The sequence below is a fragment of the Girardinichthys multiradiatus genome, chromosome 15 (genome assembly GCF_021462225.1).
Source record: "Girardinichthys multiradiatus isolate DD_20200921_A chromosome 15, DD_fGirMul_XY1, whole genome shotgun sequence".
NCBI classification, from domain to species: Eukaryota; Metazoa; Chordata; class Actinopteri; order Cyprinodontiformes; family Goodeidae; genus Girardinichthys; species Girardinichthys multiradiatus.
The window spans coordinates 18,038,208-18,057,806 of NC_061808.1; the positions used below are offsets into that span (position 1 = coordinate 18,038,208).

The 19,599-nt window shown below is 37.3% G+C and overlaps 1 protein-coding gene across 2 annotated transcripts in view; it reads left to right on the forward strand.

The window, feature by feature from the left end:
* Window positions 1–212: 212 nt before the first annotated feature.
* Window positions 213–19,599, forward strand: part of LOC124881486 (potassium channel subfamily K member 2-like) — a 63,788-nt gene continuing 44,401 nt past the window's right edge. The window contains exons 1-3 of one of the 2 annotated variants that reach the window (XM_047387061.1): window positions 213–478; window positions 5,682–5,995; window positions 17,931–18,048. In XM_047387061.1, coding sequence (XP_047243017.1) covers window positions 5,807–5,995; window positions 17,931–18,048 — 307 coding nt within the window. In that variant the 5' untranslated portion in view covers window positions 213–478; window positions 5,682–5,806. The remainder of the gene's footprint in view (window positions 479–5,681; window positions 5,996–17,930; window positions 18,049–19,599) is intronic. The other variant, XM_047387060.1, reaches the window with a different exon arrangement.

Below are 19,599 nucleotides of genomic sequence, written 5' to 3' on the forward strand. Positions count from 1 at the left end.
CTCTAAATGGTGCGCTTATAAATTATTTTCGTAACATATTGCAGTGCTGAAGCCTCTCTCTCTCTCTCTCTCTCTCTCTCTCTCTCTCTCTCTCTCTCTCTCTCTCTCTCTCTCTCTCTCATCAGCGCACTGCAGCGCATCCCGTCACTCTGATCAAGTCTCTGCTCTGACTACTTCAACCAACACCTGGATGGACAGCGTGGATGCGATTCTCTCCCCCCCCCCCGCTCCTTTTACGCACCGTCTTAGCGCGTCTTTGTGCCGCAGGACGGGATGTGCTGGATGTATTTTCTCCCGAGATTGTGAAGCACGGAGCAGATCAGCACTCCGAAGCCATGTGGACAGCGGATACGTCCTCTGGAGCGAAAGGCAGACTTTAGACAGAGAGCGTTGCTGCGCTTTCCTGGAAAATAACGCCTTCTAGGAAACCGACAGAGACGAGATGGTAGAGAAGTAAGTAGTCTGCGTTGACATCAAGGTGATTAGAAATTGTCTGCATGAATTATGTCATGTTTGTACCTTTTATTTCGATTGTCTGAGTAGATGTATTGTAAAAGTGCAACATTGTTCCACAGAAACTATGTTAGGATGTTTTCTGTCCATCTGAATCGTGACAACCGTGCTTACCTTAATTATATAGCTTCTTGAATATAATGCTTGCAAAGCCTTAAGAGATATGAAGTGAGTACTGCTTTCTAAAAGCAGTTTTCTTTAAAAACTGGTCAGCACGACTTCTTGGTGGGTGTTATGTAATCACCTAAGGGTAGCAAAGGAGAAACGGAATTGTGACAAATATTGTTAAATATTTAATGAATTATTTTTCTGATGTAACTTCACCCTCCAAACCAACAATAAAAAAAAATACAACCATGCAGAGAAAGTATTCTATTTGCAAAGCCTAAATATAATAATCTAGTGTCACACAATTACATGCTAAAAGATTAGTCTCTGTGTTTGATTCTTATACAAGGTTACAGAAAAGTGTGGCTTTGAGGCTGCTGAGTGATGCAAATCACTGGGGGGTGAAGAAGAGGTGCAGCTCCAGTAATTTCTAATGGTACAACCTAAATAACATGCACCTCATAAATTGTTCAGCAAGATGAAAGAAACAGTCGACTGGCCATAGAAATCTGTACAGGGGGATTCAAAACCTTTGTCCAACACAGCACTTCAAGAATGATATCGACTAAATACCAGGAGCATGGTGCCAGGATAGGAGGAATGGTTCCAGTAAAAGGATGATAGAATAGTTTGGACATTATTCAGTCCATCATTCAAAATGAAAAGAGTATGGGACAACAGCCAAACCTGCCAGGATAGAACCAGCCCCCTAACCTGCCAGGTTAGGGAGCAAAAACATTAATTAGAGAACCAGTCGAAGTCGATGTTAACTCTGGAGGAGCTGCAGAGATTCACAGTTTACATGGGAGAATCTGTTGATAGGACAACTATTAGTAGTGCACTGAACAAATCTGGCCCTAATGGGAGAGTGGCCAGAAGAAAGCAACTCTGGAAATAGACACCGAAGAAGGTCCCTTTGGAATTTGCCATAAACAATAATGAGAAAAGCAAAAAATATGCAAGACGGAGTCATTATCAGATGAGACCAAAATTCAACTTTTTAGTCTACTCTATGTCTGGCCAAAAATAATGTTGGAAATCCTACTAAACACATTATCCCCACTGTTAAACATGCTGGTGGTAGCATCATACTGGTTCTTTTCTTTACCAAAGCATAGCAAGTTTATTTGTGCAGCACTGCTCATACACTGTACATCATTCAAAGTGCTTTATGGGAAATTAAAGAAGATAAGAAGTTAGAGATAAGAGAATCACATTTAAATCATGAAATACATTAAAAGAACAAAACATGCGACCATCACATAGAAAAAAAGAAACTTTAAATTGCTAATTTAAAACAAATACAAAGCTAAGGAATAACAGAAATGAGCAGAGATCGAAACCATTTAGTGCTTTTTTAGACCAGCTGCCAGATTTTTAATTCTATCCTTTTAAAAACTGGGAGCCAGTGCAGTGACTTAAGGACCAGTGTAATGTGATCCAATTTCCTGGTTAGTGGGGACTCTGGCAGCAGCATTGTGTGTGAGTGTCTGCTGCCTGATTGATTTTACAGAGACTTTTATAAAAACCATTATAATAATCAAACTTAAAATAAAAGCATGCACCATCTTTTAGATCATAGCTTACTGATTTAGGAATAGACGTTATATGATTTCTTAATTGTGGCCGAGTGCTAGTCTGTACTGTACCACAGAAAAATAAAGTTGTATGGCAGGAGCATAGATATTTAAGCAATTCTGTAGTACTCCAAGATCTGAGCTAGAGGGACTATGTAGATGTTTAATAAATGTAGCCCGATAATTGAGCCTTGAGGAACTCCACTTATGATTTGTTTGCTGTGATTTATAATTACCAAATGAGATATTGTCATCCTGGTCTGCCAAGTAAGACTTGAACCAGTTTAGCACAGTACAATCCCAGGTACAGAGATGCTGATCAGGTAGAACTGGGAAGATGGAAGGAGCTAAAGATAATCCTGGGAGAAATTATTTTAGAAGCTGGCAAACAGGAGGAACTGGGGTGGAGACTGAACATCCAGCAGGATACGAATCCGACAACCCAACCAGAGCAGCCATGAAATGGTTTAGCAAGCGTGTAAGAAATCTTCATCCAATCTGACTAAGCTTCAATCAAACCTGCAGCTGTAATCGGTGGTTCTACAAAGTAAAGGCTAATGAAAACTAAAATAATTTATAGATTTTTATTTGTAAAACATTTCAAAACCAGGAATCATTTCGCTTCTGCTTCACAGTCATGTGCTACTTTGTTTTGTTTTAAAATACATGTGTTAAAAATAAACGTTGGGGTTTGAAAACTTCAGCAAGCTGCTCTACGCCTTGTTTCTTTGGATCATTTTGTAGTCTATATACAGGTCCTTCTCAAAATATTAGTATATTGTGATAAAGTTCATTACTTTCCATAATGTCATGATGAAAATTTAACATTCATATATTTTAGATTCATTGCACACTAATTGAAATATTTTAGGTCTTTTATTGTCTTAATACGGATTATTTTGGCATACAGCTCATGAAAACAAAAAAATTCCTATCTCAGAAAATTAGCTTATTTCATCCGACCAATAAAAGAAAAGTGTTTTTAATACAAAAAACGTCAACCTTCAAATAATCATGTACAGTTATGCACTCAATACTTGGTCGGGAATCCTTTTGCAGAAATGACTGCTTCAATGCGGCGTGGCATGGAGGCAATCAGCCTGTGGCACTGCTGAGGTCTTATGGAGGCCCAGGATGCTTCGATAGCGGCCTTTAGCTCATCCAGAGTGTTGGGTCTTGAGTCTTTCAACGTTCTCTTCACAATATCCCACAGATTCTCTATGGGGTTCAGGTCAGGAGACTTGGCAGGCCAATTGAGCACAGTGATACCATGGTCAGTAAACCATTTACCAGTGGTTTTGGCACTGTGAGCAGGTGCCAGGTTGTGCTGAAAAATGAAATCTTCATCTCCATAAAGCTTTTCAGCAGATGGAAGCATGAAGTGCTCCAAAATCTCCTGATAGCTAGCTGCATTGACCCTGCCCTTGATAAAACACAGTGGACCAACACCAGCAGCTGACACGGCACCCCAGACCATCACTGACTGTGGGTACTTGACACTGGACTTCTGGCATTTTGGCATTTCCTTCTCCCCAGTCTTCCTCCAGACTCTGGCACCTTGATTTCCGAATGACATGCAGAATTTGCTTTCATCCAAAAAAAGTACTTTGGACCACTGAGCAACAGTCCAGTGCTGCTTCTCTGTAGCCCAGATCAGGCGCTTCTGCCGCTGTTTCTGGTTCAAAAGTGGCTTGACCTGGGGAATGCGGCACATTTCCTGCACACGCCTGTGCACGGTGGCTCTGGATGTTTCTACTCCAGACTCAGTCCACTGCTTCCGCAGGTCCCCTAAGGTCTGGAATCGGCTCTTCTCCACAATCTTCCTCAGGGTCCGGTCACCTCTTCTCGTTGTGCAGCGTTTTCTGCCACACTTTTTCCTTCCCACAGACTTCCCACTGAGGTGCCTTGATACAGCACTCTGGGAACAGCCTATTTGTTCAGAAATTTCTTTCTGTGTCTTACCCTCTTGCTTGAGGGTGTCAATAGTGGCCTTCTGGACAGCAGTCAGGTCGGCAGTCTTACCCATGATTGGGGTTTTGAGTGATGAACCAGGCTGGGAGTTTTCAAGGCCTCAGGAATCTTTTGCAGGTGTTTAGAGTTAACTCGTTGATTTAGATGATTAGGTTCATAGCTCATTTAGAGACCCTTTTAATGATATGCTAATTTTGTGAGATAGAAATTTTGGGTTTTCATGAGCTGTATGCCAAAATCATCCGTATTAAGACAATAAAAGACCTGAAATATTTCAGTTAGTGTGCAATGAATCTAAAATATATGAATGTTAAATTTTCATCATGACATTATGGAAAATAATGAACTTTATCACAATATGCTAATATTTTGAGAAGGACCTGTATGCTAGTCCCTTGTATTAGTTCCATGAAGTTTTGCTTTTGTCATTATGTTAAAGGCTTGACTCAGTTTCTTGAAACTCTTGGAGAAACAAAAACTGAACCTGAAAAATATGTGGAATTTGGGTGGATTATTGAGACAGAAGCTTGAATAATAACTAACAACCATTGTTGGATAATTGCTCCAGCTGGACGCACTGGTAAAACTCTTACTTTTGCAGTTATTAGTGAAACTTTCAGACAGGTGCAGCTTGTGTTGTTAGGGAAATAATTAGTGTATAGCTGTGTAAGGCTGAGAGTTTGCAGTTCATGTCAGTTAAATAAAAGCTGGTAGATGCTAAGCAGCTTCACACATACTCCATGTGCATTTTCCTTAAAAATGAAAAAAATACTCTCTTCATTGCCTCTGTTAAATCTCAATGGATAGGCATAAACAACAGAATTCAAATTTTATCCAAAAAACATTGCCTTATGTTTCTTGCATGGATGTACTAGCTGGCTGTGAGGCACATAAACTTATCCTTAAAAAGCATTTTTTTCTGCAGCCCTGAGAAGTAAGTTGGAGAACTATTTGATACTTCATTTAGAGTGACAAAGTCTTAAACAAGTGTGTTAACTGGAAAGTGTAGTCTAAACCAGTAAGTCCAGTTAAATCCAAATGTAAATGTGTCATGAATTTGATGTTCATAGTGAAAAGCTGCCGTTAGTTAATTTTTGCTGCTGCTGTGATGTTTAAATAAGTGCTTAAGACTTCTGTCCATGTGGTGATATTATGTTAAAACTTACTTGTCATAATAAAGCTCCTTTAAAAACAACTAGGTTGACCAGACAGCTTTACAAGGTAAGAACAAGGAAGAAATTGCATAAGTGAATAAAGGAAGTACAATAAAATGAGAACATCTTCTCTGTGGCGCTGTAATATACAAGCTTTAAATAAATGTCCTGCAGTGGCTATAATGTGATCATTTACTAACACATTGCTGATTAGTGTTAAGTTAAATGTGTTAAGTAAGAGAGAAAACAGAGCAGCACATATTTTTTTATTTAAGTTCTTTTTAACAGAAATGTTCTAAATTTCTTTAGCTCTTCCAGTGTAAAAACTTATAGATAACAATCATCTCCATCCTTCCAGTGGCCGCACCTGACCTCCTTGACCCAAAAGCTGCCGCCCACAACTCGAAGCCTCGCCTGTCGTTCTCTGCAAAACCAGTGGTGCTCACCACTCTTGAGGATGAGTGCGACACCCGGACCACAGTCATGAGGTGGAAAACTGTTTCGGCCATCTTCTTCCTGGTGGTGCTGTATCTAATCATCGGAGCGACAGTGTTCCGGGCCCTGGAGCAGCCTCACGAAAGCTCTCAGAAACTGGCCATTCTGGCCGAAAAACTGGAGTTCTTGGCCATGCACAGCTGCGTAAACTCGACGGAGCTGGAGGATCTTGTCAAGGCAGGTGTAATATTTTTTTTTTTTCTGCTGACTTTTAATGACTGACAAATTGTACTTCTTTTAAGATGTGTACTGTTTTCATATGCACCTTAGATTTGTTCTCATGCTTTATGTGTTTTCTTTGGTAAACTGCTACAAAAAAAAACAAAAGACTTGTTGAAATACTGGCTATATGAAGTGATATTAGAGCACATACAGTACAGGTTCTATTTTGCCACCAAAACAACAATTATCACAGCGCGAGGCCTGTCTTGAAAGGAATCCCCTTGTACACAAAACAAACCTTAAAGAAGATGGTGCTTCTCAATGTTTGATGCAACAAATGTTTTTCAGTTCAAATAATTTTCTGATTTAAGACTGGATCAATGAACATACATGCATTATTTGTATTGTACAGTGGTGTCTGCTTTGATTTTGGGAGAAATGCTGTGGCTTTGCTTTTAAGCTGTGGGTAATGAAAACATACAAATTCAGATGCATTCAAAATGTCTTAGTTCAAGTAAACTGGCAGCTCTATACATAATATTCCTCTAAATTATGTAACTATAATGGGAAAAAGAAAATCTATATTTCTACAATCATCACAGTCATGGCAATTTAGTAAAAATGTGACTTTACATCCTCTACTTGAAATGTATTTTTTTTTAACATGCCTCAACTCCCAATGTGAATACCAAATAAATAATTTAAGTCTGGATTTAAAACATGCTGGTTTGGTGGCAACGACGGGGTGTGATTACATGTGCAGCTCTTTGTGCTCTAAGAGCCTCAGATCATTTTTCTAAACTATTTTAATAAAGAGCACACAAAAAAGTCCACACATTCAAACCCATTACAGCTGTTTACAGTCTCATTGAATGGAAGGGGGGGTCACTCTTTTAGAAATTGATGGCTGCAAACTACAGGCCAGCTTTTATTAAAGCCAATGAATGAGATTAGCATCGGGGATGTGCAGATCACAACTTTCTGTCCCAGATACCAACCTGAGTCATTTAGGATTATTTGTCAATACCAAGACACTTCTATCTGCCCAACAGACTGCTAACATAAGTACATAAATAAGTACATAAATGTTATTAAAGTCAATGACATGTATATGATTAGCACCTCAATAGGTATACATAAGTCTGAAGTGCTACACAACAAAGTTAAGCTAGTGCATGAAGCAGCTCGGGTTTATCATTCACTGTTTTAAAATTTTTTTTTCTTGATGTTCATATTAAATGATGCAGACTCTTTGTCAATTCTCTATTTTCTCGATTGCTTATATGCTCTGGACTACAAGATCCGCTAAGCAGCTGGGTGTTATTATATACAAGGACTTCCTCTCCAATGTATTGTGAGGCTAAGCAGTGACGATGGGAAGTCACATGAGCTAACTTACATAGGGAGCGTTTTCAGCCAGCTCAAGTAGTGCTGTCAGCTATGCTGTGTCGAAAGGGAAGGACTTGCCATGGCTCCTCCAGCTCCAAAAGGTGAAAAACTTTTTCTCCGCTACAGGGAAGGGTTGATCATCCAGAATCATAAATTAATTTACCCTTCTCGTTGTTCTTTGAAAACATTTGTAATCTCTTTAGAGTTTAGTCTGAGGTGTTTTGCTTCATCTGACTCACTTTCATAGTTAGCTGGGTGAACTAGTACTCTGCTGTATTGCCTTTTCACCACCAGAACTCCTGGGTTTAAAAGTGGCAAATCAACCGCCTTTAATTTCTGTTTTGCTTTAAAGGCAAGGAGTTGTGGGCATATAATTGGTCGATTAATTTGTTGTTTGTGTTAACAAGCAATTGAACAGGTGTACCTGGCCTGTGAGTTTACACCATAAGGTGATGGAGATTGAGAGTCGAGTGCAATACCCTGATTGGGACCTTGGTTCATATCATGACATCCCCAATTACTGTGCTCTTTACATAAACTGAAGGGCTTCCTCTAAGTTGCCGGGGCCTATTGGTTTAAATTTAGATAAAAAAATGTATTTATCTTTAAAGCATTGTGTTTTAACAAATAAATCGTTCAAGTCTCCTTTCTTTTTTAATAAAAGTTCATTTTCTTCCTCAAACTTGCTAAACAAAATTTCATATTGGGCAATAACCTTAAATATTAGGTTTGAAGTTTTTTGTTTATGAATTATTGAACTTGCCATTGAACTTATCAGAGTTGATAAAAAGTGAGTCATCTTGGGGAATCCCGCTGCCATATTGCATTTGTGGATGGTGAATACATCCCTCATGATAAAGAGCTGCAAAGTAGGGGGAGGTTTTAGTGCATCTTCCCTTGAGATGCTGCTGCTGATTGTTTTTGTTACTTTATATTGTGACTACATTTCCATGCAACATACAGAATGACAACAATATTCAATATACTAAAACAATGAGTGAAATATCTTGTTCTAAGATTTGCATAGATAGTTATAAATGAGTGCTTATAACTAAATAAACTATGACATTACATGTATATCAAATCATATAACTCTTGATATTGTTAATTGATGTACCTTGTAACTTTTGTCCAGTTTTGACATCATCCGAAAAACATTTACATGATCTCAACCTTGATTCCTTATTGCAAAGCCAAACATGCTTTATGATACAAAAAGATGCTGCTCTAACACCTTCTCTTCTTTTAAAGGGAAGATCTTCATGCATGAAACATTTTTGTTTACCTTCATCTAAAAGAAAATATTAAAAGCAAGCATCATATCAAACAGTCCTCATTTCAACCTCAGTAATGTATGCCTTAAAGATCCTTTACTCTTATAAAATACTCAGACTGACTTTAAAAAAATTGCGATTTTATTCTAACCTTTGTCATAGTAAAGATTTGTTTCCTTACCAGCATCCTGTGACGGCTGTTGGATAAGTTCAACCCAGAATATTAAGGCTGACTTCTGCTGACATGAGCTTATTACTGAACATTGTGTGATTTATTTTGCCAAAGAGAACTGTTTAAATTAGTCTGTTTTTAATGAAGAAGAGTTGGTACCATGTTACATTTTAGTTGTAGTTTTAGTTTGTATTTTAATGTACGGATGATGCTTTCTGTTCTGTGATGATTAATAAACCCAAACACGCCTTCGATAAAGACCTGCTGACAGGGAGAATGGTGCACATGTGCACATGAAACCTGCTGGTTCCTTAATTTCATGCTGCTGTTGTGTCATTTTCACCTGAACAGGAGAATATTGCTAAATCCAACAGATCTGTAAAACTCACATTACAGCCTGAATAACAAGAATTATGCTGAGGCAGAGTTTTCCAGATTTTTTCCTCCAAAGATTCAATTTAGCTTTTGTCCTGTTCAAGATTTCTGTATTGTTGAGTTTGAAAAAGGCAGATAAAAAGAGTTCCTAGTTAAATAAATGAGAAAATTTACAGTAATTAGTAGATTTATTCCTGTTGTTGAAACAAAAAATGTCTTTTTAGGCTCCACTGAGTGGCAGTTTCAGTTTCGTTCAGTGTTTTAATGGATGTTGTAATAGTCAGGTGTTTTCAGGAGCAGGGAGTTGAATATTATTTTAAGGGATCAACATGTCTATCAAAGCATGAGTAAATAAGATTTCTAAGCCCGTGCCAAGAGTTCACGAGGCTGGAAAATGTAAGAGTTTCCCTTCTAAAGAGTTTGGACTCCCTTAACATAGAGTAAAGGTTAATATTTATGAATCCACCACCAGGGGAACATTGAATAGCAGTAATGAGTATGTCCGGGGAGACAGATACTGCATAAGACAAAAAAATATAGCTGCATCTAGTAAACAAGTCCACAATTTAAAACTTTGGATTAGCTTCAGTTTCTCAGAGATCCAGACTAAAATCTACAGAAAACTATAATTACCGTCACAACATGATGTTACTCCTATTCATGTTTCAGGTTATCATGACAAACTCTTCTAAAACAAGTTAAATGTTAGTAAATGGAGCCATTTGTCTATTTGCATGTGAGTCAATCTGGTCTCATCTGCTTTATTTCTGCATGTTTCTCTTCTGTTATCTTTGCTCACATTTTTTCCATATTAAAATGGCTGAATTCCAAAAAAAAAAAGTTGCTTCTTATTTGTTGTTTTGTGTTTTCAAATGAAAAACAACCAAATAAATAAAAAAGTCTCAAATTGTTACTGAAAAGCAGCTCACTAATACAATTTAATTGCAGCCACCTTAAATATCCCTGCAGCGCTTAGGCTGAGCTTTACTGAAATCTAATACCGAGGTACGTTGTGATGTTGCTAAACCTTCACTGAGATGAATTTAGGTCATTGTCTCTGCTGCAATTCTGACAATCTAATACAATTATCTAAGAAAGTGTCAAATTGAGTAAAGATAGGACCTAAATGCAGGCTGGAGGAGGCAGGTGAGGTGCAAAATAATACTTCTAATGAAAGAATAAACTCCAAGACTGCAGAGCAGAAAAGAAAAATCGGAATCTTTTGATAAGACCCCCAAAGAATCAAAACATAGATAACCATCGCTCTGTATTCTTTCTTCTGTCTTTCATGTGGGCAACGTTTCAACTAAATGCCTTCGTCAGCACATTTTAATACAGATTACTAGTTATCTATTTTTTGATGTTCTTCTAAACCGAGAAAAGTTTCTCTAAACACACTGGTGTCTGCATGTCCACCATCACCTTCAGCTTTAAGGTGAAATGCTATACTTCCCTAAATCATTCTTTTTAATCTGGTAAACGGTCAATGCTTATATCTTTGCAAGAGCAGTGAAAAGGAATCATGCACATAACATAAAATGTGTGTCACTAATAACTGTGAGCTGGTGGGAAGGGACCCTAACAAAAAGGACTATCTGTGAAGAACTAATGAAAGCATGAAGCATATCAGTTGGGGAGAGTGATTACTAAACAGGAACTAGATGTGATCACTGATCGGCTGCACTGTGAGAAGAGGACAAGACAACATGATAAGAATACTAATAGGAAACAGAAACAAAGGAATCAAAACAACTGTAAAAAAAAACACCAAACAGCACACAAATCAAGCACAAAGCTCCTCATGACTCTTTACCAAGAGAACATTAAAAATGGCAGAATGTATCAAAATGTTTCAGTTTTGGCTCTTTTACTCTTTACAGAAATCTGGACTTACTTTGTGGCTGGGATCTCACATAATACATGCCGAACCTGGTGCTCAAGCACAACTGGACATAAGCCTTCATTTGTGATGGTTCGTCCAGAAACCATTTATGTTTGTGGTTAAGTGTTGTGTGAAAGGCAGGCATTTTATCAAGAACTTATCCATATTTTTGATGTGACAGTATTTGGACTTCTCTCTGTGTGAATATTCTGGACTCTGTCCTAAATGTCTCCCTGTGTAAAACAGCTATTCCCATCAAAAAGAACAGTATTTCAAATTTGGTCTATTTTATTCTTTATTATTTTCCAAATTGGTATCCACTTATCAGGGCTAATTGTGTTGTTTTTTAATTAGTTTTTCAGATTGCTTAATAGACACATGAAAACACTGTCCTGTACTACAGCTTACATATTCTAGTGTGCTGCTGCCTTCCTTAGCCAGGTCACCCTTGTGAAAGAGGTCTTGATCTAAATGGGTCTTTTATCTGGTTAAATAAAGGTTTAATAACAAAAAATAGGGCTCAGAACAAACATCCAAACCACCCTAGTGAATTATAAGCTCTGCATATTAGCTGAGGAAACTAATTTTCTGTTAGAGGCATCTTTTCTTTTGATACTGTCAGACTAATTGTGAAACAGTTTACACACTTTCATCCAAAGATTACTCTGTCCTTTTGGTGTTTCACAAGATCAACAACAGCATCCGTCAGCTCTGCCTATCATCTATTAGTGAGCAGGGCAGTAGGCGAGTTAAGCAACCTTTCAAGCAACTGCTTTTCCTCTGATGATTTATTGATGCACGGTTTCAACCCAGGTGCCATTTATTCACTTTTTACCTTACACAGACACACAACATTTTCAAAAGCAAGTCAGCAGAGGATGGAGAAATGTTCCCTCAAAGGGAGTAATTAAAATTAATTAAGATTTTTCAAAAAGCTTTGACAATTCAACCAGTGTGATGTCCACATCATTTTGCCTTATTATGTGAAGTTTATGTGCAAATGGCAGAGCAGGGAAGAAATGATGCGCTAACTTGGGTGAGAAACAAAGGGGTTGACTGAGCCATGCCTCACTGATGGTGATTATTATTTGCTGAAGGATGTCTTTGGAGGAACAATGGATGTGAGGTTTTATCTTTTAACCTCATCTGTTTTTAGGATTAGACCAGCTGAAAAATTCATAGTACATATTTTACATTCTCTTATTCAAAAGGATGAATAAAATATGGAGATAACAAAATGAGCATTGAAGCTTACTTCCTTTGCATTCATAGCATAAAACAGCTCTTATCATGATGCAGTCAGTTTCTTTCTGGTCAGTTCAGGTTGTTTGACCAAACTTAGGGTTTAAAGGTATACCTGAGGCCATGGTTCTTAAAGAAAGCATGGCTCCTTCTACGTTGGGCATCAGTCTCTACCTGAATCAGAGGAGTTTGAGTATCTTCGCGTTTTGTTCTTGAGTGATGGAAGCTCCATTATCAGGGGTAGCTGAAGCACCATCACCTTAAAAGGTGTCAATTGAGGTTGTTCTGGTCAGACCCACAACTCACTGTGCAGACTATACATATGTACAGAATGTATTACATAGAACTTCTCTGGGAAGAAAGGTATTTTGATTTCCCTCCTGGACTAGTTACTTTTGTCCAATCTCAGATAAGGGGAAGACTTGTAATACATGGATAAAACTACAGAGGGGAACTGACTCATTGATGAATTGCATCTAAACTGCAGCGAAGGCAATCATCTGCCACTTTATTAGGTTCACCTGTTCAATTGCTTGTGAACACAAATAATGAATCAGCCAATCACATAGCAGCAACTCAATGACCCCAGAATGGGAAGGAAAGGGATTTGAATCTGGTTGTTGGTGCCAGACTGATTTCAGGAACTGCTAATCTACTGGGATTTTCTTGCACAACTTCTCTGTAGTTTACAAATGATGGTCTGAAATCACAACAACACATTGAGCACACCAGGTGCCACTCCTGTTAGCTAAGAACAGAAAACTGAGGCTACAATTTAAAATTTCAGTAACAGATAGGAAAATGTTGCCTGGTCCGGTGAGTCTCTATCCAAGTTGCAACATTCAGGTGGTAAGATCAGGATTTGCTGTAAACAACATGAAAGCATGGATCCATCCTGCCTTTTGTCAATAGCTGAGGCTGTTGCTGTAATAGTGTAGGAAATATTTAACCTACACTTTGGCCCACTAAGTACCAACTGAGCGTCGTTCAAATGCTGGAGTACTCTTGAGTACTGTTACCAACTGTGTCAATCAATTTAGGTGCACACTTTACCATTCTTCTAAAGGCTATTTCCAGCAAATAACGCACCATAGAATAAAGCTCAAATCATATCAAAGTGGTTTCTTGAACATGATAGTGAGTTCATCGTATTCAAACAGCCTTCATAATCAGCAGGTCTCAATCCAACAGAGCACCTTTGAGATATGCTGGTGCGGGAGATTTCCATCATAGAAGTGAAACTGACAAACCTGCTGCAGCTTTGTGATGCAATGATGTCAACAAGGAAGAAAATCTTTGAGGAATGTTTCAGAAAGTCTGAAGCACAGTTCTGAAGCCAAACGGGGGCCAACCCAGTGTAATAATGTAACTGGTGAGCGCAACATTGCACCACTAGTTTTTTTTTTTATCTAGATATCATCCCTCTGACTTATTATTTCTTGAACTGCATAATCACTTTCTTTAATTTGCAACCTTTGATTCATTAATTCCACCTTTGATACTCTCACCTTCACTGCCTTATGCAAGGGCAGCTTCCCTTAAAGAAAGCTCAGTGTAACTAATGATGGTGAATAATATAAACTCTGTGACATTTTAGTGACCCTTAACAATGTGTGTGAACATCATTAATTGAACATTACGGCTCTATTCCAGGAGGTTCATTCATATTAAATTCAATTAATGGAGATTATTCCATGTGCTGCTCTCTGCTGATCAAAGTCACAAAATTATTAAACTGCATCACTGGAGAATTTGATATTTTACCAGCCTTGACCTTAAAAAAAACCCCAGAAATAGACAGGAGATAAATGTTTTAAAATGTTCTCCCAATTTATTAGCATTGGAGCCAAAGCTTTGCCTGCAGCTCTCTTGATGTCTTAAAGGTTTTCTTTTTTTTTGTGTCTGAGTTATTCTGTAAAGATCATTAGACCCACCAAGGTCAACCTTTTGTCTTACCCGCAGTACACTCCACTGTTTCAACCCAAACTCATGGGCATTTGTAAATAACAAAAGGTGAGATCAGGTTCATCCAGCTCTTGAAGCAATTCATTTCTACGTAGGCGTTTTACGCATGTCGGTATACTTTACTGTAAAAATAAGAGTTTTTATATAGTGGAAGAATAACTTTTTTCTGTGATATGGATGCCCTTAAGTTGCAACATATATTCCTTTACATGCAGTTGGACATAAAATATCCAAGGTGGCATGCAGTTAAGAAGAAATTCTTCCAGTTGCTAGTTGAGGATACCCAAAACATATTGAAATATGATTAAATCAGCAAAGTTGTTCTAAAACAGGGGTTCCCAAACATTTCAGCCTGTAACCCCCTAAATAACAGTGCCAGAAAAATAATCCTAACCCTAATATAGATTGTATCATTTCGCTCTATGCAGACCGAAATAATTAATATCTTTTTAAACACATTTATTTTTTTAAGTGACATTTAATTATTATATTTTCATCATTTAAAAGCTGTATTTAATTTTTTAATGGGACATTATTTAATTGTGCATTTTATGATATAATTGTATATTTAATTATACAATAATTTATTAAATAAATAAATGGTACATTTAATTATTTAATGGTAAATTTAATGGTAAACTTATTTACTAAATGGGACATTCACATTTATTTCATGATATTTTCATCTAATTTTGTTCTTTTTGGTCTTGATACACCTCAGGGATCATATTATAATTCTGAAAACCCCTACATGGTGTCTCGCGACCCCCTGGGGGGTCCTGACCCCCGCTTTGGGAACCCCTGCACTAAAATATTGTACAAAGAAAAAGGAGAACATTAAAGCTAGAAATGTACTGGGAAATCTGGAAACTCAAATATCCAAACTTTTTTTTATCAGTAAAGGCACCATACATAATGCTACTGGGTCACACTGACAATTACATTGAATGGGGTGGATGCTGTTACTGTGTAAAGAAGATCGAAAGCAGAAAAGGGGATCGCAGCTTTAGACTCGGTCTGGAGTGGTCGCAAAAACAATGGCCCAAGACTCAAACTCAGACTTGTTAAGAGACTTGGCTTAGTTTTGTGGTCCAAGACACAAGTCTTTTAAATAATCTTCATCTCACGTGATGAGCAGTAAAAGTAAGCGAGTATGTAAGCTACAGACTGCAGCCCTAACAGCTGGTGTGTCTCATCAGCATGTTTAGGTGCATTTGATTACTAGACAGGGACTTTTGCTGAGTTGTAATTGTTTGTAAAAATCTATTAATATTGTTTTAAAACAAAAGAATCTAATCTTACATCTGCCTTTCTATTGCTGTTAAATTGACAGTGTGTCATAAGCTTCCTGTGGTTGGGGTTTTGAGTTTTGAGTACTGTTACTTTATCTGCACTGCCATGTTCTTCATTTGCTTTATTTCAGTTCATTCAAGTTCATTAGAGTAATTCTGGTGTTTAGGTGTTTGTTCCTTCTTGGATTCCTATGTTACATGTTTTAGTTTGCATGTTCTTATAGATCTGTTTTCTCCCCGTAATTTTTGGTAGTCTCATTGTTTAGTTGTGTCTGTTCACTTCGGTGTTTTCTGTTACCTCCCTGCACTCCCTGCTCATTTGTGTTAATTAGTCACTCTCCCTCAGTTGCCTTCAGTCTCCATTCCACCAGCTGTTTCTCATTCTCTTCTGGCACTCTTGGTTCATTGGTCCATTCTCCACTCTTCTCCAGCATTTATACTCTCAGATTGTCATTGTTCCCTACTGGTTCCTCCTGTTCACTACCCTGATGTCTACCTGCTCTGTGCTTTTATTCCAAGCCCGCTTATTGCAAGTTTGCCTTTGAAGATTCTACTCACCATGTCCCAGCAATGCTCTTGTCTGCTCATTAGTCCAGTAAAAACCCCACTTAATATGACAGTGTTATGACAAAGACATGTTCTGTTATCAAAATAAAATCGCTTTGTTTTTATTCAGAAAATCATAATTTTATCTCATTCATTCACTGCATTGTGCCTTGCTTATTGTGTTTGTAGCAAACCTTGGAACATGTTTACTGTAATGACTTTTACAACAAGTGTTTTTCGAATTATATTTAAAATGCCCCATGTCAGATTGAGGATAGAAAACTGTCTAAATCCTGTAATGCTACCTATACTGAAGGTGTCACTATTTCATCTACATCATTGCAAAGATAAAATAAAAAGCAGAAAAATTCAACGTAGACACGTGTTATAGTAGTATTGTTTATCTTTGAACACAAATCCATGATTTAGATTTTTTTAATGGGGTAAATACTTGTTTATTAATTTTAAAAATAAAATAAAGCAGTGTGTAACTCTTTTGTATATTATATCAAATGTTAAAAGATTGTTAAATGACAAAAATATTTGTTAAATGTGTTAAATTAGAGCCAAGGGTGAACATCTAAATTCTTAACCTAAATTTATTGACAAACTAGATTACTTGTTTATTAGTTATTTGAGACCTGACCTGGACTTGCCTCCCAAGGACTTTAGTCATGACTTGAACTTTGGAAAAATGATTAATGAAGATCTCTGATCAAATGAAAGTATTTTCAGGAAAGGGGGAGTTTAAAATGAAGTCAGATGAAACATAAGAGTTTAAAGAACTTAAAAAATCATTTAAAAGTAAACTGATTTTTCAAGGGCTTGTCTGTGGTTTATTCAGACTATGAGAGAGCAAGAGAGATCAAAACTTTCAGCAGAAATCAAAAGGCTAAATGGGGTTCAGCAAGGCTGTTTTGTTTATTTATTTGAGCTTTTAGCAACTGTTCTGGAAATAATTTGGATTTGGAAATGCAGCCTTTTAAGAATCTGATTGAAGGAACTACATTGTTCTGGAAGTACAGATAGTTGGCATGATAATCAGACTAATCTGCTAAAACCTTTGTTAAAGGTTAACTTTGTGACAATTTTATATCAGGTTTTTTTAAAAAAAGCTGAAGTTTGTTTTAGGGACCAAACTAGTCATAATGAATAAATGTCCACTGATAATGTGAAGTTGCAGAATTGCTAAAACATGCTTCATGTGGCAGAGAATGAATGTGTGCAAAAACTAATTCTTAGGTTATGTGTTCTCCATCTTACCTTGTTTACCACCCATGCATTTAGCAGCCTGGGTGCAGAAAGTCACCAATGCACACTGCTTAAAAATGTTCAGTCTTTCACTGAACCACAAAAAGACAAATCATGAATTTTAGTGTGAGGGAGCTCTTTGCATTTTTAATGTTCAGATTGGAGGCTACATGTTGACTAAATGCTTCTTAGAAGGTAAATCTTTACAAGTTGGTGTGAAAGTTGGCTTGGAAAATGTTCAAATGTAAAGAGGAATTCATCTAAACAGAGAACTGTTGTTGTCATATTGAGTTTTACTCCCAGCAGCTTCGACAGTTTCTTTGTGAAGAACACAGCAACTTGAATTGCAGTTATTTTCAAAAGGTGACAGATGCTACTCATCTTTTCTCAACTCTTAATTGGCTTCGATGAATGTTTACCTCAGCTGTCATTGATTTCCCAGGAGAGCCGATGCAGACCACTAATTTTCTATTTAGCTTCTCAGTTTCTGAACCCATATTGTGTTAAACTCCCAACGAGAGACACCATCTTAATGCTGAAGGTTTTCTTCTTTCTTCTGCAGCAAGTGGTTTCAGCAGTTCGAGCAGGAGTGAATCCATCAGGAAATTTATCCAATCAGACGAGCCTGTGGGACCTCAGTTCTTCCTTTTTCTTTGCTGGGACTGTTATCACCACAATCGGTAGGAAGAATGGTTTCTAACTAAAGAGAAAATAACATCTGTTGTTTTCAGAGTCCTGAAAACTAAAAACACACATCTTCCCTTTACAGAGCAGAAGCATGACAGAATAACGGTGCAATTTCAAGGACCATTTTGGCATGAAATTGCACTTGCACACACAAATTACAGTTGCATCAGCTCCTGTCCAAGACTGCACAATGACTGCACTCCAGCAAAAATTGCAAAAACAAAAATCCAAAAAACTCTTTCTGTTACAAGATTGCTCTTCAATTTGCTCTTTCACACCAAACTGAATGGAACCTGTTTAACATCAGTAAGATAAAAAAAAAAAGAATGGATTCAACATTAATGTATAATGAATTGACAAACTACAAGGATAGCAAACTTTTATCTCAATCCAGACCACAGCAATCATCCATTTGTCCAACAGAGGAGGAATTTTCACAGAATAATTTTTATGTTAGCCAGGTTTAAAATGTTATCAGATTTTTTGCAAAATACCTAATACCTGGCTTTTTCATAGGAAGAGAAGTTAAATGCAGGACTCGGATTATAATTATAGAACATTACCCTTTATCTGAATGCCACAGGCTGAAAATCCACCATGCTTCTCTTCTTTTTTTACAACTCTTGTCCCTCCTTTGTGTCATCTGCAGCTGTAAGAGCTTAGTAATCAGGAAAGAAATGCAACAGATCACTCAAGCACCCCCTTTACAGACTCTTGCACATACACACACACATTCTGACAGCTCATCTGGCTTTTCCAATTGGACCTTGACAGATCGCCGTGTCTGTTCAGTGGGTTGTTGGGCTCCATTTCACATATCCAGCACCCTGTCAAAGCTCAGCCTCTAATGAGGAAATTAAATGCACTAAAGTTTGCCTATCAGCTTGGAAAAAAAAACAGTGTGCTTGTTTTTCACATGAGTGACCATAATGTGCAGGCAGAGCATGATCTTGATGAGCATATTTGTGTTAAACTATACGTCACTCATACCCTTCACCTGAAGTATTTCCAGTTTGCCAGTGTTTGGTGCAATGGAGACATCTTTTTTTTCTGTTCAGAAACCAGTTACAACAGGCATACACACATTCGAAGATTATCACCACATCTGTTTGGCTGGTGATTGCAGTTTATTCAGTGTCCCTTACACTCTAAAAGTGTGACTGTGGTAAATTAAAGTTTACAAAACAAATGCTAGTAGCCTATGAATTAATTTTAATTATTTATCAATTGTATTTTACATAACTTTATATACAGGTCCTTCTCAAAATATTAGCATATTGTGATAAAGTTCATTATTTTCCATAATGTAATTATGAAAATTTAACATTCATATATTTTAGATTCATTGCACACTAACTGAAATATTTCAGGTCTTTTATTGTCCTAATATGGATGATTTTGGCATACAGCTCATGAAAACCCAAAATTCCTATCTCACAAAATTAGCATATCATTAAAAGGGTCTCTAAACGAGCTATGAACCTAATCATCTGAATCAATGAGTTAACTCTAAACACCTGCAAAAGATTGCTGAGGCCTTTAAA